General features: G+C 32.6%; 1 protein-coding gene across 2 annotated transcripts in view; it reads right to left on the bottom strand.

Annotated features, from left to right (window-relative positions):
• Positions 1–11,321: 11,321 nt before the first annotated feature.
• LOC134692694 (uncharacterized) overlaps positions 11,322–24,276 on the bottom strand; it is a 28,437-nt gene continuing 15,482 nt past the window's right edge. Inside the window, exons 1-2 of one of the 2 annotated variants that reach the window (XM_063553171.1) lie at positions 23,645–23,976; positions 11,322–13,389 (exon numbers count right to left, since the gene is read on the bottom strand). In XM_063553171.1, coding sequence (XP_063409241.1) covers positions 11,405–13,389; positions 23,645–23,975 — 2,316 coding nt within the window. In that variant the 5' untranslated portion in view covers position 23,976 and the 3' untranslated portion in view covers positions 11,322–11,404. Of the gene's footprint in view, positions 13,390–23,644; positions 23,977–24,276 lie in introns of those variants that run through there. The other variant, XM_063553173.1, reaches the window with a different exon arrangement.

The following is a 24,276-nucleotide window of genomic DNA, read 5'->3' as shown; positions in this document are numbered from 1 at the left end:
TCAACTTGTACGATTCGCTCGTGTATGTAACAATGTTTTAGATTTTAACGAGAGAAATTTATGTATTACTGAAAAATTATTACACCAGGGTTTTCGATATCACAAACTAGTCAAAACATTTACTAAATTTTATCATCGGTATAAAGACATCATTCGTAAATATAGCTCAACATGCAGACTTTTTATACGTTCAGGTATTTCACATCCAATTTTTTATGGAAATATTCTTTATAAAGCACAAAGGTGTCAGTATTCACCTCATAAACTTACAAAACCTTTGAATAGACTTATTAAGAAGGGATATAATTACGATACTGTTGTCAAGTCATTAAAGATTGCATATTTTGGCGTTAATATTGAGTCACTGATAAGGTCTTTGCGTCGGAACTAAACACATTTATTCTAAAAACAGTTGTTGGCATGACACGGGTTATGTTCTTCTCATATATGTTATGATGGTATGATACTAAACCCCTTACGGGAAGGATTGTGCCTGATGTTCATATGATGAAATCATAATCTTTCAGTCAGTTTAATTGAAGTCTGGAGCTGGCATGTCAGTTAACTGCTAGTAGTCTGTTGTTATTTATGTATTATTGTCATTTTGTTTATTTTCTTTGGTTACATCTTCTGACATCAGACTCGGACTTCTCTTGAACTGAATTTTAATGTGCGTATTGTTATGCTTTTACTTTTCTACACTGGTTAGAGGTATAGGGGGAGGGTTGAGATCTCACAAACATGTTTAACCCCGCCGCATTTTTGCGCCTGTCCCAAGTCAGGAGCCTCTGGCCTTTGTTAGTCTTGTATTATTTAAATTTTAGTTTCTTGTGTACAATTTGGAAATTAGTATGGCGTTCATTATCACTGAACTAGTATATATTTGTTTAGGGGCCAGCTGAAGGACGCCTCCGGGTGCGGGAATTTCTCGCTACATTGAAGACCTGTTGGTGACCTTCTGCTGTTGTGTTTTTTTTATTTTGGTCGGGTTGTTGTCTCTTTGACACATTCCCCATTTCCATTCTCAATTTTATGATTCGAACAAGAGGGACTTAATGTTTCGGAAAACCCCCAGATAAGGAATCAGAGCAATGATGGTAATACATTCCTTTAAAATATGTTAGAAAGGCAATATTCGTATGTTAGAATCGAAGTGCTGGCTTATATGATAACATCAGAGACCACGAGCCTACAAACAGAAGTATCTACCCTGTGATAGTGGTAGCATTAATGGTAATAATTTTAAAGGCATAACATAAGTCCTGGTATCTATGATGCGTTTATGTACATTTTGACAAAGAATGTCACTTCAGAGATGCTCTTCACCAAAGTACTCGAAAAATCCAAACCCTAAGACAAAATTTAAGGGACTGATTAAAAACAAAAATAACAAAGAAATTAGTCAAATTAGGAAAACAACGCAGAGATATGCATAAAGGAGATACATTCCTTAATTCAAATTACATTTAAAATGTTATTATGACAATGTTAAAAGCACAAAATTAACTGAAGTACTGACTACTTCTTACCTTTAGAAGCATATAAGGTCGTCCCCTGTTTTATGTATGTCCAGGTTGTTCTATCTTTAGTTTCCTATGTTGCGATTTGTATACTGATGTTTGTGTCTTTGTCGTTTCGGTTTTTTTTTGCCATGGCATTGTCATTTGTTTTCGACTTAGGAGCTTGAATTTTCCTTTGATATATTTCGCCTTCCATAACATGCATAAATTGCCCTATGTCATGTTAAATTAATGACATTCAGTTATAGGCTTAAAGTTAATAGTTCAATACTTTACAAGCTTCAGCACACTTCATTTACTTATCGCTCTGTTGTTGCACTAGGAAAATACATAACACAAGAATGTGTTCATACCACACGGACGCCCAATCCGTACTATCATTTTATATGTTCAGTGGACCGTGAAATTAGGAAAAAAAACCTTATTTAGCTTTCAAATTAAAAAGATGATATCATAGGGAACATGATTTTTTTTGTGTAGTAAGTTTCAAGCAGATTGGACTTTAACTTCATCAAAAACTACCTCGATAAAAAACCTGAATCGGGACAGACGGGCGAACGAACAAACGAACGGACCCACAGACCAGAAAAATTAATGCCCATAAATGAGGCATTAAAATGGTTAATCACAACTTCCTGGGTACAATGATAATTTACTTAAAACCTGGATGTATAACAATTTTGATTAACCACTAACATCCCCCTATCACAATAAGAAATGTTGAAGTACTTTTTTTTCTTCCGTGGTTTTACCTTAAACTCATCATAGCCATGATAGATACCAGAATTTAAATTGTGAACAACAGACTAGCTTTGCGTCTTCAAAAGACTCATTATTGGCGCTCCAATAAAAATAATAAAAAAGTATATAACCAAGTTAAAGATCATTGAAATTCCAAATTTCCAAGAGGTTTTCCGAAATACAGCTTAGGTAATATATTCCTAGTGTATCCTTAGTATTTCGAATAATTAAAAGTTTTTTAAACAGTAAAAATGAATAATAAGACCATATCACTGTTAAATCATGTCAACGCAGAAGTGCATTCTACATCCGGCATGTTTTTGTTAATTGTTCAAATCAAAGAAACAAATATATTAGAAATAGCTTAAATAAATGCAACAGTAGTATACCGCTGTTCGACATTCATAAATAAAAGGAAAAACAAATCCGGGTTACAAACCAAAACTGAGGTAAACGTTTCAAATATACTAGAACTACGACACAACAGAAACACAAAATCAAAATGTAACACGCATAGAAACGAACTATAATATAACAATGGCCACATGCATTAAACCTTCAAGTGTTTTTTTACCATATTTCATTTTTAGAGATATTCAGGGAAAAAATAAGATATTTTGAATAGCAGGGAAGTTGAACCTACTTTTTCAGTCATTTAGAACACAAGTCATGTTATTCCATGTACATCATTTTTCAAACATGTTTTTTTGTATACGTCCTTTTTTTTTTTATATATATCCCGTAATTTTGAAGAAAAACAATTCATTTTAGAAAATCTATGTTATGTAAACATGACAGTATAAAAAAATTAAAAATACTAACATTGAAACGTATGCTATCAAAAGAATATACGAATAAAAGGAGACCTTTATCATATTCCCTACCAACTCTACCAGAAGATGTACTTACAATTTTAATCCGAACATGATACGAATGATAATGATTCTAGCGATAATATTGATATAGACTAGTAGTCCAATAAGGCAGGATATAGACTTACAGTTCAATTAGACAGATGTTTATGTTTAAACAATATTTTCTCACCACTTGCAATTGATAACTTGACAAACGAAATATACCAAACAAAAATGTCTTTGCTTTCACAGATTTGAACACTTGACAATTTGATTATTTGACAACGATTTAAAAACTTGCGATCCTCTCTTGCTCTATTAAGCACATTTATGTTCGGAATTTTAATCTTCGACTTGAATATTTGATTAGGGCTTCTCACTGTTCTATCCAAATGTCATTGATGAGTCTTGTGTAGACTAAACGCGCATCTAGAATTTCAAACCAAAAGCCTGGTATCGTTTGCGGGTATTTTAAGTGTTTCCGGAATATAATTGTTCCTTTTTTCTCTTAAGTGAAAACCATAAACGAAGCCAAGATAGCTAGGTTAATTGATAGTAAAACTTTGGTACATTTAATTTTTAAAACAATAATCTTTATGTACATGATGTAAGAAGCAAGTTTGTGATCAGCCACTATAAATGGCGTAGATAATCTATAATGATAAAGATACTGAATCATTTGTTTGTGTTTATTAAGAAACTATTTTTTTTAATGGAAATCATGAACCGCTATTATAATATATATATTCAATATGGAGGTCACGTTGGTATATTGCTGCTTGGATTAAGAAAATTTAAAATATCGAAATTAAAATCGTGATTCTGGTACTGAGATGATCGATTGTGTCGAATTCGACTGTTACGTGTGACCATTGCAAATTAAAAATACTAACATTGAAACGTATGCTATCAAAAGAATATACGAATAAAAGGAGACCTTTATCATATTCCCTACCAACTCTACCAGAAGATGTACTTACAATTTTAATCCGAACATGATACGAATGATAATGATGCTAGCCATAATATTGATATAGACTAGTAGTCCAATAAGGCAGGATATAGACTTATAGTTCAATTAGACAGATGTCTATGTTTAAACAATATTTTCTCACCACTTGCAATTGATAACTTGACAAACGAAATATACCAAACAAAAATGTCTTTGCTTTCACAGATTTGAACACTTGACAATTTGATTATTTGACAACGATTTAAAAACTTGCGATCCTCTCATGCTCTATAATACACATTTATGTTCGGAATTTTAATCTTCGACTTGAATATTTGATTAGGGCTTCTCACTGTTCTATCCAAATGTCATTAATGAGTCTTGTGTAGACGAAACGAGCATCTATAATTTCAAACCAGAAGCCTGGTATCGTTTGCGGGTATTTTAAGTGTTTCCGGAATATAATTGTTCCTTTTTTCTCTTAAGTGAAAACCATAAACGAAGCCAAGATAGCTAGGTTAATTGATAGTAAAACTTTGGTACTTTTAATTTTTAAAACAATAATCTTTATGTACATGATGTAAGAAGCAAGTTTGTGATCAGCCACTATAAATGGCGTAGATAATCTATAATGATAAAGATACTGAAACATTTGTTTGTGTTTATTAAGAAATTATTTTTTTAAATGGAAATCATGAACCGCTATTATAATATATATATTCAATATGGAGGTCACGTTGGTATATTGCTGCTTGGATTAAGAAAATTCAAAATATCGAAATTAAAATCGTGATTCTGGTACTGAGATGATCGATTGTGTCGAATTCGACTGTTACGTGTGACCATTGCAAATTAAAAATACTAACATTGAAACGTATGCTATCAAAAAAATATACGAATAAAAGGAGACCTTTATCATATTCCCCACCAACTCTACCAGAAGATGTACTTACAATTTTAATCCGAACATGATACGAATGATAATGATGCTAGCCATAATATTGATATAGACTAGTAGTCCAATAAGGCAGGATATAGACTTATAGTTCAATTAGACAGATGTCTATGTTTAAACAATATTTTCTCACCACTTGCAATTGATAACTTGACAAACGAAATATACCAAACAAAAATGTCTTTGCTTTCACAGATTTGAACACTTGACAATTTGATTATTTGACAACGATTTAAAAACTTGCGATCCTCTCTTGCTTTATAAAGCACATTTATGTTCGGAATTTTAATCTTCGACTTTAATATTTGATTAGGGCTTCTCACTGTTCTATCCAAATGTCATTGATCAGTCTTGTGTAGACGAAACGCGCAGTTAGATAATCTATAATGATAAAGATACTGAAACATTTGTTTGTGTTTATTAAGAAAGTATTTTTTTTAATAAACACATGAACCGCTATTATATTACATATATTCAATATGGAGGTCACGTTGGTATATTGCTGCTTGGATTAAGAAAATTTAAAATATCGAAATTAAAATCTAGATTATGGTACTTAGATTATTGATTACGTCAAACTCAACTGTTGCATGTGACAATTGCAAAATATATGCACACCATCAGGAATTGAGTTGATTTTTAAAAGATTATTCAGTAAATAAACACATCATAGATACCAGGACTAAATTTTGTATATATGCCAGACGCACGTTTCGTCTTCAAAAGACTCATCAGTGACGCTCGAATCAAAAAAGGTTTCAAAGGCCAAATGAAGTACGAAGTTGAAGAGCATTGACACCAAAATTCCTAAAATTTAAGTTGTGTTTCAATTTCCTCTAAAGTGTATTTATAGAAGTGTTATTATTTTCAGTAACTTTCCGTCTTTGTTGTAACACAAACAATCGAAGATATCATCTGATCAAGTGCTTAACACTTTAACCGTTGACCAGGAAGGTTTTTTTTTGTCTTTGTTCAAGCTTCCTTAAACGACTGCTGTTGGTTTGACTACTTATTAGGAAATGAAAAAAGAAAAAAAAATGTTATGAACTATATTCTGATAGGAATTACATATCTTCTATAGGTTATTAATTTGTAAACTGAAAATGTTTACTCAAAAACTTAAAAGAAGAGTCCATTGGTGTTTTATTTTGAATTTCTTTAGGAATAATAACGGTGTAATGTTCATCTACATGCGTTTATTTGAATTTCTTATCTGACTTATGACAAATATGCTTCTGTTATACGTTTTTGTGATAAAACGGTTTATATACGAAAGATTTTCGTATTCCAGGCATTCATAACCTTAGCCATATTAGAAATATTGGTCCAAAATACTCTTCAACTATATAGTACTTGCTTGGCTTTCTAACTATTTTGCTCTGGTATACTGATAACTATCATATATTAAACAATCCAGAAATTTAAGGTGCGAAAAATAACAGACAAAAATTAATCAATAGTAATCAAAGGTACCGGGATTATAATTTAATACGCCAAACGCGCGTATCGTCTATATAAAAATCATCAGTGACGCTCATATCAAAATAGTTATAAAGCCAAACAAGTACAAAGTTGAAGAGCATTGAGGATCTGAATTTCCAAAAAGTTGTGCCAAATACGGCCAAGGTAATGTATTCCTGGGATAAGAAAATCCTTAATTTTTCGAAAACAAATAAAATGTTTTGTCAACTCGAAATTTATTAAAATGACCATATTATTGATATTCATGTCAACACCGAAGTCCTGACAACTGGGCTGGTGATACCCTCGGGGACGAAATTTCCACCAGCAGTGACATCGACCCAGTGGTGTAAATAGTAATATTAGGTACTAGGATTATAATGTAATACGCCAGAATTATCCATCCAATGAGCACATTGCAGTACAAAGTAAAAGCACAAAAATACTGAACTCCGATGAAAATAAAATCGGAAAGTCCCTAATCACATGGCAAAATCAAAAGACAAAACACATAAAAAACGAATGGACAACAACTGTCGTATTCCTGACTTGGTACAAGTATTTTCAAATGTAGAAAATGGCGGATTGAACCTGGTGTTATAGCGCTAAACCTTATGCTTTGAACGACAGTCTCATCAAATCCGTTATATATACAAGGATGCGTGCACTAAACAGACATAATGAGCACATTGCAGTAAAAGTTTAAGAAATCAAATATAGATTTCATGTCCAACTTAACATAATACGGTCAAGGTCAACAAATGAAAACTTTAGTCTAGGTTATTGTGGCATGTCCTCTTTAAGATACATATACCACTAATGTATCTCAAAAGTTATATCCTCTTTTTTATCAATGGTGTTAATTATGATGTATGTTAAGGGCTGTACAATGTATCCTCCATTTAACTTGTATGAAAATACTAAAAGGCATAAAGTTGAAATTGTTTTACTATCATTGGTCTTCAACACGGAACCATGGCTCACATCGAACAGAAAGCTATACAGGGCCCCAAAAATACTAGTGTAAAACCAATCAAACGGGAAACCAATGGTCTAATCGACAAACGACAACTACTAAACACCAGATTTTTTACTTAGACTTAGGAATTTTGGATCCTCAATGCTCTTCAACTTTTTACTTATTTGGCTTAATACATTTTTTGATATGAGCGTCACTAATGAGTCTTATGTAGACGAAACGCACGTCTGGCGTACTAAATTATAATCATGGTACCTTTTGATAACTATTAGGACAGGTGAAATTAGGTGCTCCGCAGGACGCAGCTTTATACAAACGCAGAGGTGGAACCCTAAACAGTTGGGGCAAGTATGGACACCATATTCAAGATTGATACAGCTCTGAATTTGGATTGTTATCAAGTTTATGACATGATATAGGTTTCTGACACCAAAAAAATGTTAAGATTTTACAAATCTATTGCGCAATATTGTGCAATTTAAGATATCTTCTTTAAACTTTTCCAAAATTTTAAATTTCGGAAATTTGGAGAAAAAATATGGAAAACTAATTCCAACCCCCTTTATTTTTGCAATCAGTCCAAAACCTGACATATTGTTAAACGTTATGTACAAGTAGTTTAAGAGAGGTAAATCCGAACATGCCAAACATTGTATGTTAAATATTTCTGAATTACCTCTCTTAAACTGCTTTCAAATTGTCTTAATTGTTTATTGACCAGAAAAAAACAAGTATCCCCCTTTTTGCCCCTAATTATACAGCGTTTTGAGCCATAACCCATAAAGTCAATACTAACCATTCCTTCATTGTATGGACGCTTGTGATACAATATCAGAGAGATTCATACACTTAAACCGCAGTTTTGTTTGAAAACTACAAACATGATTATTTTGGGACCCCTTTTTGGCCTCTTATTCCTAAGCTATTGAGACCATTACCCTCAAGATCACAACCTTTTTTAAGTGGTATTGATCCTTCTGGTAAAAATTTATAGAGATCCATTCACTAAAAGTAACTTTATTGTCAGGAAACCAAATGCGTCTTCGGACGCAAACGACGAAGACGACACAGACGACGACATGATAGCATTATACGACGCAGACAACGACGACATGATAGCATTATACGACGCAGACGACGACATCATGATAGCATTATACGACGCAGACGACGACATGATAGCATTATACGACGCAGACGACGACGACATGATAGCATTAAACGACGCAAATTCTTTTTGCGGTCGTAATAAAAAAAATAATGCGGGTTAAACGTTTTAATAGTGTATGTTAACTGCGTTGACCACAATTATCGATGATTCTGTCTTCGACCACAACTACTAATAATTTTGCTCAAATATGTGTCTTTGATCCAAATTTCTAGTTATTCTGTGTTCTATTTAGAGTCCAATTAAAAAATGTGTGTTCGATCCCTTTTACATTTATATCATATAACCCAATTACTGAAAACTGTTCCCCAGCAATACCACTAATGGGGTCTCTAAAATAAACAAGACTATGTCCTGAACTTCACTTACAAATTTTACTGAATCGACCCTTATACGTTATTAATCTGTCTTCTACCCTAATTATAAATTGCACTTGATCGACTCAATAATGATTATGTCCTAGACCCGAGTTATTAATGTTAATGAATCTACCCTAGTTAGTAATGATTTTGACCTAGACCCGGGTTATCAATGTTAATGAATTGATCCTAATCAGTAATGATTCTCTACTAAACCCGAGTAATCAATGTTAATGAATCTACCCTTATTAGAAATGATTCTGTCCTAGACCCGAGTTATTAATGTTAATGAATCTACCCTAGTTAGTAATGATTTTGACCTAGACCCGAGTTATCAATGTTAATGAATTGATCCTAATCAGTAATGATTCTCTACTAAACCCGAGTAATCAATGTTAATGAATCGATTTTAATCAGTGATGATTCTCTACTAAACCCGAGTAATTAATGTTAATGAATCTACCCTTATTTGTAATGATTCTGAGCTAGACCCGAGTTATTAATGTGAATGAATCTACCCTAGTTAGTAATGATTTTGACCTAGACCCGAGTTATCAATGTTAATGAATTGATCCTAATCAGTAATGATTATCTACTAAACCCGAGTAATCAATGTTAATGAATCTACCCTCATTAGAAATGATTCTGTCCTAGACCCGAGTTATCAATGTTAATATCTCTACCCTAATTATGAATGGTTTTGCCCCAGACCCGAGTTATCAATGTAAATGAATCAATCCTTATTAGTGATGATAATGTCCTTAATATCAACTTCTAATATTCATATCCTCCATTTCTAATTACTTATATATGTTCGTTCTTTATCCCAACTAGATATTTTTCTTTTTCGATATTTATGACTAAATTATTTTTGTAATCGATTCCCAGACATTAATGTTTCTTTCATTGTTCCCAATTTCTAAGTTTTCTTTTCTCAATTCTTAAAACGAATGCTTCTATCTACGATCAATATGACTAGACTTTCGGTAATAAATACGAATGTGTAATGCCTATTAACCCGACCTCAATACATCAATTGTCTTCAACCCAAATAAATAGTGTGTCTCTCTTCAATCATAATATCTAATGTTGCCATGTTCAATCATATATAGATAAAGAAAGATGTGGTGTGAGTGCCAAGGAGATATCTCTCCATCTTAGTAATAATTTATAAATGTAGACCATTAAAGGTCAAGGCACGGCCTGCAACACGGATCCTTGGCTAACAGTAAGCTATAAAGGGCCCAAAAAATTACTAGTGAAAAACTATTCAAACGGAAAATTTAACGGTCTAATCTATATAAAATATGTAATAACGGTTACTCGACCCTAATTTTTAATGTTTGGTCCTCGATCCCTTACACATATATCTCTAATGCACTAATGATTCTGTTACCCTCCCTAAATATAAAAATGTCTTTCTTCGATCGTAATGGTTTTTTTCCTTCACCCCGATTACTTTTTTTCTATCAATCACACCAACAATTCATGTGTTTGTCCTTCACTGAAATTAATACTGTTTCTGTTTTCAATTATGGTAACGTGTTTTTGAATTGTTAAGTGATATATATACCTATATTCTGAACAGATATGTGTGTTGACTGTGTGTTGATATAGCACAAAATGGTCTTAACAGTTCATCTCAGGCCAATTTTTCATGTCTCGATGATTTATAAATTTATCAATTAATTTGTTATGAGATATATTTAAAGCACACTCCGCACTAGTGATGCAAGTATGTTTGTTTTGTTCATACTTTTAACGACAAAATTATTTTTATGTCTACCTGTACGAATTTCAAACACGCATTTTTACACCAGCAATGAAAACCTTCTTTCCTTTACGGGTAGATTTTTTATATACATAAATTAATTGGTACAAGAAAGCAAAATGAGTATGTTTAATTTGATGTATGCCTTTTTGTGATTCTTCGTTACATTTGTTGTTTTTATAGTGATATTAAGATGATAACACAATATTGACTGCTGTACCCCTATTTTGGACATTTTTACTCTTTGACTATGTTTGTTTTGTTCATACATCGTTGACAATGTAATGGCATTTGATGCGACTGTCATACAAGTGAGAGGTTTAGCTAGCAATAAAACCAGGTTCAATCCACCATTTTCTACATTAGAAAATGCTTGTACCAAGTCAGGAATATGACAGTTGTTATCCATTCGTTTGATGTGTTTGGATTTTTGATTTTGCCTTTTGATTTTGGATTTTCCTTTTTGAATTTTCCTCGGAGTTCGGTATTTTTGTGTTTTTGCTTTTTGATTAAGCACAATAAGATTAAAAAAAAACTATATTTCTTTTATGATATAATTTTATAACACATAAGGTCACACAGGCTGTTTCTCACACTATTTATATCAGAAACATTACATACTCCATTGCAATTATGTTGTAATTTTATGTTAAATCTCTAAATAGTTTTGATTTTCTTGCTTCTGCTGCAGGACATACATACTTTTCACACTGTAAAGCTTCCTCGTAGCAGTTGTAGGCCATGTCCTTATCTCCGGATACTTCAAAACATACTGCAAGTATTGTTAATTCATTAGAAACCGTATTTTTCGATATTATTACCTTATCTTTTATAGTTCGATATAAATCGCGTAATGCCTGTCGTCTGCTCGATATATCGCCAAGATGATGATAACATAGAAATCGAAGACAATAAGACATTATGTTTGGTAGCACGTTCATGACACTGTATTCAACCGTGTGCTGAAGTTCTTCTGGTATTAATTGTGAGTTTTGTTCGTAATGCACATGTTGAGCAGTGGCTAGTGCCATCCTCTCAATAACTGTCATGAAAGAGTGTACATTATGTTTGTAACTTGTTATCATTAAGTCATTTTTGTCAACGTCTATAAACATCATATTAGATGACCATTTTGATAGAACATAATTCGTTATTTCGAGTGTAACATTGAACTGTCCCGTTACATAATAAAACGACGCGTATAACAACCAACCCGATACAGCATCAGTCTTTGTGCCGTTTTGTAAATGTCTATGATATAATTTGCGTATGGAGATCGTGTTACCTATTGTGTTTGGTGAAGGTAGTAGTTGTACTATAATATGACTCAAATGGTATTTATACATTTTACATGCATCAATAATATATGTAGACGACTCGGATTTAAGTAAAGAATATATACATGACAATGCTTTATAATCATTTAAAATGTCTGCACGTATCGTGGTCATCATGAGACAAGTAGTCCTGTAAAGAAGTAAGTCCAGCGGAATGAACGAAAATTCCCTCTTTGTACTTTTAAAACGATGATGTTCATTCTCAAGCGGAAATAAATTATGTATCAATCCATCGATCCCTCCACACTGTATACTCCGAAGAACACATACTAGAATCTTATTATTACTCTGATTGATCTTTCCTAGGAACATATTGTGTTCAGGTATAAAATAGTTCGGACAGTAACATGTGTTAACCCATGATATTAATTTATCAAGACACAGAAAAAAACAATGATAAATTTTTGATAATTGAAAAGTGTTAATATCTATTTCCTCCGACACCCAAAAAAGAGCAGTTTTTAAAAAGTAAGAACACAATAAATCGTTTACATAATCGTGAGTGTTAATTATTCGCTTGAGTGTTAATTTGAGGAGACCGTAACATAAGAATTGGGTAAAATTAAACGAATGAACCAGTAACCTTTCAGCCGCAGAGAATGATATTCTCCATAAAGAGTCATCATCTGACAAATTCTTAGGTCCTATAGGTACTAGCAAACATCCGTATTTAACGATCCTGTCAATAACAAAACAAGGTGGCCATTGCCGTCCATGACGTGATGCCCATGGCATTGCATTGTGAGGTAGATATTTACATCGTATACAGAATGCATAATCAATCGTCTGGTCTTTGTTAGATACACATGGACCGTGTATAGATGAATCACGAATACAATTTCGCATATATACATTAAGAAATCCGTATGTCGATTGCATAAATTGTGTCCCAGTACATGAACCTTTGGGACAGCGGCCACATTGTTCACGAAATGATTTTCTATAATCTGTTGCAACTGCAATTATTCTAGCAAATCCAGGATGATCAATAGCTGTCTCCATAACATACAATGTTTCACCATTAACCGGGTTTAAGATGTTCTTTTTATTTCGAATTATTTTTACGTAGTTGATTACATACATGACATCCAGGTCGCTACCAGGTAAATCTAGTCCTTCAGCCAAACTTCCACTAAATATTTGTAAACAATCGGTTGAACGTGACGAATTGACGATCATATCTTGTATTTTAAAAAGTCGTTGTCTTTTTCGTATTACTATTTCACTACCAACTATATTTACTAGGTGTTCATATAAGTGATGATCCCTCGGGTCAATCCACGGCAAGTTATCTATAAGAAATATATCATTAATGTAAAATTAGACCATAAATTCAAACTCAACACTTATCACCCCTAAATATTTTTCAAGGTTTTTTTTATCATATAGTTGATGATGAGTGTTATGTAGACGAACTTGCCAACTAGGGTTGTTATATTTCAAGTTACAACCAATAGAACAATACTAAGCATTACGCTGTGTTTTGTTAGATATATTTCTATTTGTAACCATCTGATGAGTTTATCCTTTTTCAACTGATTTTTATAGTTCATGCTTATGTTGTAACTATTACACCATTGTCCAAGGTAAGAGAAAGGATTTGGGTTCTACTAACATTTTTTACCACGCCACATTCTGTATATATATGTGCCTGTCCCATGTGTGTTGATGTGTTACATCTTGTTTCTGGTTAATTGTTTTTGTACATAAATAAGGCCGTTAGACATTTTGAATGTGTTTCATTTGTCTTGTTTTTTTTATATTTGACTATGTGATATATGCTTTGTTCATTGTTAAATGCCGTACGGTGACGTACAGTTGTTAATTTTGGTGTCATTTGGTCTCTTGTGAAGAGTTGTCACATTGGCAATAATACCACATCTTCTTTTGTATATATTGGGTAGTTCGTCTCTTCGCGATAAAGTGTTAAAGGCCGTTCGGTGACCTATAATTGTTAATGTTTGTGTCATTTTGGTCTTTTGTGGAAAGTCGTCTCATACGCAATCATACCACATCTTCTTTTTTATATTAAAGGCCTGTAATTTAGAATTATTAATTTAACTGTAATTAAATATATTTTGTTAAATTCTTATTTCATTGTTAATACATGCATTTTATTAATCAGCTGTTGGATTATGGAAACACTATGGTTTTCAAGACATTAGCTGTGTTTTTGGTTTAAAGCGCACCTGATTAACACGGTAGATATAGTAATCTGCTCGAGTCGTGGTTCTTCTAGTAATTTGATTTTTTTTTCGAGTGTGACCGTTTTTTGTCGCGTTAATATGATCAAAAATCTAAACAAACAGACTCTTTTTCTGACAAGACGTGATTTAGAAGCTTGAGTTATACATACATTGTACAAGGTTATATAATGTATGTTAGTATTTGAGTTAAAAGATATTATCAATTTAACATTACTTTTCGTTTTAAAAAGTTAAATTTATCCTTGAAATGATTTATTACAAAACACAGAATGATGTCATTTTAATGCGCATACCAACAATTCAAATATCGAACGAAATGCATACATGGAATCAATATATCCTTAGATATAAACCCACCTTACAAACAATCTTGTTTTTGAATGAAAACGACGTTTTGAGATGAATTTCATTTATGCATGTCCGGTTTTTTTTCGAGAGCAGACCGGGTTTGTTCGAATGCGGATGTGTTTTATCGAGTGATAACACATAGATAACACATATGTTGTATAGGTCTAGATATTATGTGTTAGTGTATTTACGTTTTTAAACAACAAAACAGGTTCAAATTAAGTTCTTTTCAAGGCAAGAAACCTTATAAATTTATCAGTTTGATAACGGTATACTAACACTGACATGTTATAAACAAGTACCGTTCATTGGTATATATACTGGTGCTTGTCATATCTTATGAATAACATGTACAGTATATATCGAATATAAGGCCGTGTTCACACCAAACGCCGTGTAGAGTAAACATGTTTACAATTAGTTAAGTGTAGTGTACACTGGTTTCACATTACATTTGTTCACATCTATACACCTTGTTTAGCTACCTGTACATAAGATTTGTTCCCACTTGTAAACTATATCACGGTGGGTATGGTTGTCCTGCGAGAGAACGTACTGTGCTGGTGATTCGGTCCTGACGGGTGCTGGTGATCAATAAAAAAATGTAAACAAAGACGAAAATGATGATTTTTGACGTTTTCACTCATAAAAAATCGAAGAAAACAGTTGAGATTTTTCAATTTCGTTTCTTATGGGTTCATATGTAAACCATTAAAAAATTGTCCCTCTAAACTGTTTCAGTAAGCGTAACACAAAAATGCTCATTTTCAGAAAATTTCGAACTGAAAAAATAAAACAAAAATGTTCATTGAGTCCGCTTTCTATACCGCAATCCACACGACAAAACAATTTTGTGAAAAAACTGCAGTTTATTAAAATTTAGCATTTTCTCAATTTAGTCATGTCCTGATACTGTGCTGGTGGGTCCTGTCATTGTGCTGGTGGGTCCTGATTAGGTGCTGGTGATTTTGGATAAGAAGTTGGTCATATTTGAAACAAATGTTACAAAATTAATACAGTTAGCCAGATAATTGTTGCCAACAGGATCTATAACTCCTATTTTAGCTCTTGTGCATCCATTGGGCTGTTTAATATGTGTTTTCAAATTATCTGAACTTGTATTACATAATAACATAAAAGGACAACATCTTTCGTCCAATATCAGATAACAATATATAGTATCTAAAATAAGTTAAAAATTCCACATTACTATATAGTTCATTTTATGTATTTTTGTATTTAAAATGATTCGTTGTAACGAGAATATATGTGGTGAATGGAAACGGTGAGGGTCACAATCTTAAATTGCTTATAAATGTTGCTGGTCCCAGTTTCGTTATCTGATCTGAATTTTCTAAAATTTGCTAGGTAGAAAGACATTTTGATTTTTTTTACTCGGTAATGAACCATTGTGTTAATGATCCCATGCTAAACATAACAAAAATCTCTGTACAAAGGTCTGTGAATTCTCTACAAAAAAAGTGATTTTATTTTCACTAAATTCTCTTTTTCTACTAAATACAATGCTTTGCAAGAAGTTTCCCCTTGATATATATACAAAATTATATCTCTATTATTCATTGCCTGTGCTGTTTTGATACTATTGCAGTTTGCACATTTCGGAATTGACAGGCCACAGGAGGGGTCATAAACCGTACACGAAAAGATAAAATATTGATATAAGTACTTAATTTGCATCTTTGAACCCCCACCCGGCTTGTTTTTTTAGGAGCCTGTGGTGTCTAAAAATGGTCGATTACAGACAGCCGAGTACGCATTTTCCAGGCGTGTTATTGCATGTTGATTGCTAAAGTCCTGAAAACGGATATATGGAAACAAAAAAATGTTTGATATATCTGGCTTAAGATTCAGTTTTTTTTAAATATAAATTAAGGCTACATTATAATATAATAATTCTATGAATTCACAATATAAAAAAATGCAGAAAAAAAATGAATGAGTTGAAATATCTTAGTAAGGAGTCATTACTACAGAGATGGTGTGTTTGACACACACAACTTAAAAGCTTAGTGATATATATTTCCAATATTAAAATAAAAGTGTATTTTAGTTGGTTTTTTTTCCATTTACTCATTTCCAATTATAATCAAGGCGTATTTTATTTTTATTCATGAAAAATATTTGAATATAGAAAAGAAGGACACATTGTTCACTTCCTCCCCCGTAATTCTTTATAAAAAATATTTATTTTGAAATGAAAAAGCTAAGAAATCTTAATTTTATTAGTGTTCTCTTGGTTATCTCGTCTTCATTCTCTGACATATTCTAGCCTGCCCTTTCATAAAATAGTGATTTTTTTTTAGTGTTCTGTCGAACTTTCGAAAAAAAAAACAACCTGATAACCGTTTAGACAAAAAAAAATATGTTGGAAAAATCTAACCGCAAGTGATTCTTAACAGCTATAAGATACATTTTTCCTTTACAATACAACTTTTAAATCTTACGGGAAACTATTCCAAGCTTTCACTGTAACCTCGCTCTAACTTATCCCCATCCCTCCCCCACTCCCACCCTCCACCCCCAAAAAAACACCAAACAAACCCGCAATACTATTGTCATTCTTATAGTCAGCACTCAATTGTTCACAAACAAATGTGTTTTAAACTGCTAAAGAAATGATTCAAACGCTCAGAAAGTCCTTTGTTCTATATTTTTGCTCTCCATTTTTATGTAAAACCTTTTACATTTTTATGTTATGGGTTATTGTTGAAGGTCCTACGATGACGTATGGTTGTTAACACATACTTCCTTTGGTTTCTTATGGAAATTTGTCCATTGACAACAATAAAATTGGAATGGAAATGGGGAATGTGTCAAAGAGACAACAACCCGACCAAATAAAAAAAAACAGCAGAAGGTCACCAACAGGTCTTCAATGTAGCGAGAAATTCCCGCACCCGGAGGCGTCCTTCAGCTGGCCCCTAAACAATTATATACTAGTTCAGTGATAATGAACGCCATACTAATTTCCAAATTGTACACAAGAAACTAAAACTTAAATAATACAAGACTAACAAAGCCCAGAGGCTCCTGACTTGGGACAGGCGCAAAAATGCGGCGGGGTTAAACATGTTTGTGAGATCTCAACCCTCCCCCTATACCTCTAACCAATGTAGAAAAGTAAAAGCATAACAATACGCACATTAAAATTCAGTTCAAGAGAAGTCCGAGTCTGATGTCAGAAGTTGTAACCAAAGAAAATAAACAAAATGACAATAATACATAAATAACAACAGACTACTAGCAGTTAACTGACATGCCAGCTCCAGACTTCAATTAAATTGACTGAAAGATTATGATTTCATCATATGAACATCAGGCACAATCCTTCCCGTAAGGGGTTTAGTATCATACCATCATAACATATATGAGAAGAACATAACCCGTGTCATGCCAACAACTGTTTTTAGAATAAATGTGTTTAGTTCCGACGCAAAGACCTTATCAGTGACTCAATATTAACGCCAAAATATGCAATCTTTAATGACTTGACAACAGTATCGTAATTATATCCCTTCTTAATAAGTCTATTCAAAGGTTTTGTAAGTTTATGAGGTGAATACTGACACCTTTGTGCTTTATAAAGAATATTTCCATAAAGAATTAGATGTGAAATACCTGAACGTATAAGAAGTCTGCATGTTGAGCTATATTTACGAATGATGTCTCTATACCGATGATAAAATTTAGTAAATGTTTTGACTAGTTTGTGATATCGAAAACCCTGGTGTAATAATTTTTCAGTAATACATAAATTTCTCTCGTTAAAATCTGAAACATTGTTACATACACGAGCGAATCGTACAAGTTGAGATATATAAACACCGTAAGATGGTGACAAGGGAACGTCACCATCTCAAAACGGATAATTAACGATAGGAAATGAAAAATCATCCCTTTTATCATAAATTTTAGTATTCAGCTTTCCGTTAGTAATATAGATATCAAGATCGAGGAAAGGGCAGTGGTCATTGTTAGTATTAGCTTTATTTAAAGTGAGTTCACCAGGATAAATTTCATTAATATACATACTGAAGTCGTCATTATTGAGAGCCAAAATATCATCCAAATATCTAAAAGTATTATTAAATTTGTTTATCAGATGTTGTTTTGATGGGTCTTTGCTTATTTTTGTCATAAATTGTAACTCATAACAATACAAAAAGAGGTCCGCAATAAGTGGTGCACAGTTCGTCCCCATTGGAATTCCGATAATCTGACGATATACGGAATCACCAAAGCGAACAAAAATGTTATCTAGTAAAAATTCAAGGGCATACAACATCATCTACTTTATATAAGTATTGTTTAAACAACAACGTATTTTGGTGATCTTGCAAAATGATCGTTATCCCGAAAATCGTAAACATATTTTCTTATCTTAAAAGGGGACAAGAAGGGTTCCATTAACAGGCCAATAAATAAGATTACCGTTAATTTAAAAAAAAAATTAAAAAATAGGGGTATTTTTTCTCTCATAGTAACAGTAAACAGATTCACAACAATGTCAATTTCAAGAGAGCAGACAACAGCTAATTAGTCAATAACAGTACAGCATCAATGATCTTGAATATATGCCACTTTTAACTAAAATATAAAAGCACAGAACCAGGACATAAAAGCACAGAACCAGGACCATTTTTCTTATCACCAGCACAGCGTCAGGACAATTCTGTTTAACGAACTTGCACGACTTTTGCAATATAATATTGTTGTAATATACTTTGCATAGTACTTATGACACATCAGAGAAAAATTAAGCAACAAAACAGTCGTTTTTTGTGCGGTAAGGGAACAACCATTTGACCTCAAAAGGGGGTGGGGGTGGGACTGGAAATATTCCGATTCCAATTTGATAAAAAAAAAAATTGGGTCATACAGATGAAAAAAAAAATCTGAATCAAGAGTTTCCCCATACATTATAATGTTTGAAAATATTGAAAAACAATGTATTTGATCACCAGCATAAAAAAAAAAAAAGAAATAAAAACGTACGCGCGAAAAAAAAAGCTGACTCGGATAAAAAAAATAACCCTCCCCCTTTTTTAAGTTAAGTGGTTGCTACTTTATATAAGCGATTTTTATAATTTGCTGTAGTTTGAATATACTAGAGATGCCTCGATAACGCATTAGAAAACGTTAGCTGCAGCAGCGTGCTTACAGCCGGAAAAAAAGGATTGAGATATTAGGGATCACTACATTTTTATCTTTTCTGTTTGTTTCAAATGGTATTTCTTCTCCAAAGAGTATTTGGTAAAAGAATAGGGTAACGTTTTTTTATTTATTTTAAGTGTTATTTAACGGATCTGAGATACTAGACAAACATATCATTTACCTCACACTTTTTTTAGTCATGCATTTATGCGTGAATCGTTGTTTGAGTAAAGACCAGTGGCGAATGTTTCTGTGTACGTCAAGTCGATTCGGGAAGACCTTTTCAAATGAATTAGGCAGCAACTTTTTACTTCATTTTTTTGGGAGGGGAAAGAGGAGCGGGGGGAGGGGGGGTAGGGGTCGTGGGATATTGATTTTTGTCAGGACAAATTTTGGTGACAAGTCGAAATCAATTTTAGCATCATATATAGTGGCAGCTGAGGGTGAAACAAATAAACTGGAAACAGTTTGGTTTCCAAAACAAAATCCGTAGCTCACCACCCCCACCCCCTTGCCTTTATGTTTTATACTCAACTATAACCCCCCCCCCCCCGACAATCAATTGGTTGCTGCCTTATGGGTTCGGCAATGATGCTGCTTTGAGTCTTGATAAAAAACGTTAATTTTTTTTAACAAAAAAAAATTTAGACAATAATTTTTGTAAAAAAGAACTATATACTCATAATTATCAAAAATATCATTTTTACTCAAAAATAGTTTCCTCCTTCAATATGTACACGGTAAAACTAATGTCCTAAATGCCTAGTTTTGTGTACACTTAATCTACACAAGGCCTACATTGACTATCGACTGTGTGTAGGTAAAACATGATTTAAACTACATGTAAACATTGAGTTTTATCAATGGGAACGCAATTGTGTTTAGTTTACGTGTGAGTTACACTAACACAACACCAAATTTAGGTCAATGTGAACATGGCCTAATATTCGTGATGTCAACAATCTTATGTAAGCATAGATAATTTGAATAGAGACTTATATACCTATAGTGTGGTATAAATGATGATGATATTCTTACTCCTTTTCGTAAAAAGTCAAAGGTTAACCACGAGAAATATTAAGGATCCACTAATTTCTAATTTACAACTCGAAAGTTGTAGTAGAACATTTTCCGAACAGACAATTTGCATCTAATTGAAGAAGGTTTAATTTTAATATACGTACAGTAAAATGTTTAAGTGATTTATTTGGAAAAATATGATAAAGTCCTTCACTGAATTACATTTACATGTATAAACTAGAAAAAGGCATTTTTGAGACTAGGAATGCTTTTTTATTCGAATTATTTTACGGAATATTTGTATTTAAACCTGGATAGTTTCATTGTTACTCTCCAAACCCGGACAGTTTTTCGTTTTTGGTTTAATACAAGGAAATTGTGCTTCTTTGTTTCTCAAAACACTCATAATGTCCAAAAACAAGATCGGTAGTCATGTAAAACTAGATGTGTCAAAAACATCTGGAATTTTAATATAAATACATGTGGACACAAACATGATAGTAGTCTCACATATCAAAAATCAGGTCAAAATCTGGATGGAAAAAGAGGGAAAATCCGTATAACTGTGATATTCAATAATGTATCAAAGTCCCGAATCCCATAATTTCAGCGTAAATTAGCGGAGCGGAACGAAACTTGAGCTTGACCTTTAACTCATCATGGTTAACTCACATACCAAAAATCACCCCAATATCTGAGGGCGTTTAGAAAAAAAAGTCCGTATAACGGTGATTTTCACCAATTTCTCAAATTTCAATGCCCGTAATTTCGTAAAAAAACAGTGGAGCAGAACGGAACGAAACTTGATCTATAACTCATCATGATTAACTCACATACCAAAAATCAGCCCAATATCTGAAAGCATTTAGAGAAAAAGTGTGTATAGCTGTGATTTTCAACAATTTCTCAAAGTCCAAAGACCGTAATTTCGGCAAAAATTAGTGGAGCGGAACGGAACCTACATGAACTGTACCTCATTATAGTTAAATCACATACCAAAATTAGCCCAATATCTGAAGGCATTTAGAAAAAAAGTCCGTATAACTGTGATTTACAACAATTTCTCAAAGTCCAAAGCCCGTAATTTCGGAAAAATTAGTGATGCAGAACAAACCTTAAACTTGATCTGCAACTCATCATAGTTAACTCACATACCAAAAATTAGCCCAATATATATCTGAAGGCATTTAGAAAAAAACCTCCGTATAAAGGTTTTTTGCAGAATGACGGAATGACGAAATTACGGAATAACGGAATTTCTGAATGACGGACAAGGGTAAAATTATATGGCACCTACAACTTCGTTGCGTGGCCATAACAAATATTATTACTACGAAATAGCAGTTAATTGACCTCATCGCATGTTTTATCATTCGAAAAGTCCTGACTAACAATCGATAAACAGTTGACCGATTCAATTGAAAAACCACTATGCTATCCGGACAGTATACCTACCGTCATTGAGGTAAATTGAGAATAGTGGTTTAGACACCCCTAATTCAAAATGCTATTATTTCATGATTTATAAAGATTTAATTGCAATCCTAATTTGTGAAACAGTTTAAATTTCATGTAATAGTTGCATATCGACCAATATTGATCGTTAGTTTTCCTGTTTGAATTGTGATTTTCTTTTATGGCTGATTTCCATATGCAATAGGTGCTTTGATCATTGTTGAAGGCAATTTAGTGACCAACAGCTGTTAATTTCTGTGCCATTTGGTGTCTTGTAAAGAGTTGTCTCGTTGGATATCATACCAAATTTGTTGTGTTTTCCCCCACTATTCATGTTTTAATATCATACACTAACATTTTCAGAATTATGTATTGAACTATTAACACATATTATACATGTTCATAGACTGTTCTTGAACTTTAACCATGTTTTATTGGCAGTTATTGATTTAGTTGGGGTTATGAACACCAGACTGTAGACAAATAAGAGCCAATGTTTATTAAACATTCTCAACGATCTAAACGTTTAAAACGCAATAAAGATGATGTTTTAGAATGAATATGAAAAATATCCCGTATAAACTTCACTGTAATACACGATTGCCTTAAAGTTTATATTGTAGGTACTCACGTAGTTTATCATCTCAATTACGTATTATAGGATTTTAAAATATGTCTTCGTAAATTAATCCCTTTTCTATTGATTCTACTTTTGTTAATATCTCTTTGACGTTAAAGTTGCTCGGTACTTTTACATCTCGTCAGTGTGATATGGTATTTTTATGCAACTTTCTTACACTTGAAAGATTTAACAAGCTATTAAACGAGGTTTAATCTACATAAGAAATTGCCTCTACCAAGTCCGAAATATGACAGTTGCTATTCATTCGTTTGATTTGTTTGAGCTTTTGATTTTGCCTTTGATTAAGAACTTTCTGTTTGAACTTTTCCTCGGAGTTTGGTATTTTTGCTGTTGTTTTTTTACATTAATTCCGTGTCGTTCTAGAAAACCCCAATTTTAACACAATTTATATTCATTTTGTCAATTTAGATATTGCCCGTGCACTGGTCTACAATTGTAAATAATCAAAAGCGACTTATGACAAATTTGTTTCTCATCATTCTTGTGTTTTAACTTTTTGGCTATGATGTTGTTAACCGTTTATTTCCCTATATTATACATTGTATTTGCTGTTTGTCATCGCTTACTGTTTTTGACTGATTGATTTTTATCTAACAATTTAAAGCTATGTATTACTGTTTCTGGATTTCCTTTACATCAATAAATAGTTTACATCCTTAGTGTTCTTGTATTTAAGAAATGATATTACAAACTAAATACCTGTATTACAGTCTGTACAGTTCTCTAAGTATTCCAGATATTCATTAGAAGATTTGTCAGGATATCTAAGGTTCAGTATCCATTGTTCTTTTGTTTTCCTTCTTTCTAAACAAGCTTTATACATTCGTTCAAACTGACTTATAGTTAATCCAAACACGTCATTTGAGATCACCATTCCTCCATCTAAAGATTGGGAAAGTAATGGTATAAACTTACGCTTTCCACGGTATGGAAAACGTTTTACACCGTATATTTCCCAGTACGTAATTTTCTTCATGTCAAATAGGTTTTCATCACTAGAATTGTTTTTGTTTTTAGAGTTTCTGTCCATGTTGCCTGTTAGAAAGATACAATTACATCAAAACAATAGATGATTTGATATTTTAAGCAATTGATTCAATGTTAATTTAGAAATTATTTAATTTTATTCCATATATCCCTGAAAAGCTAATTATTCAGTCAGTTCTTACATCTTATATATTTCAGTGACCTTGAAATTAAGAATACTACTTATACCACAAGAACTGCTTTATGCCTTGTTACTTTATACAATATTGACACAGAAAGACGACTTCTCACTAAAATCGATGACAAACGGCATGATTTCAACTCCCCAATTGTCATGTTTACAT

This window comes from Mytilus trossulus, chromosome 12 (assembly GCF_036588685.1).
Source record: "Mytilus trossulus isolate FHL-02 chromosome 12, PNRI_Mtr1.1.1.hap1, whole genome shotgun sequence".
Lineage (NCBI taxonomy): Eukaryota > Metazoa > Mollusca > Bivalvia > Mytilida > Mytilidae > Mytilus > Mytilus trossulus.
The sequence above is the reverse complement of the archived record's forward strand: the minus strand, read 5'-3'. Positions and strand labels throughout refer to the sequence as shown.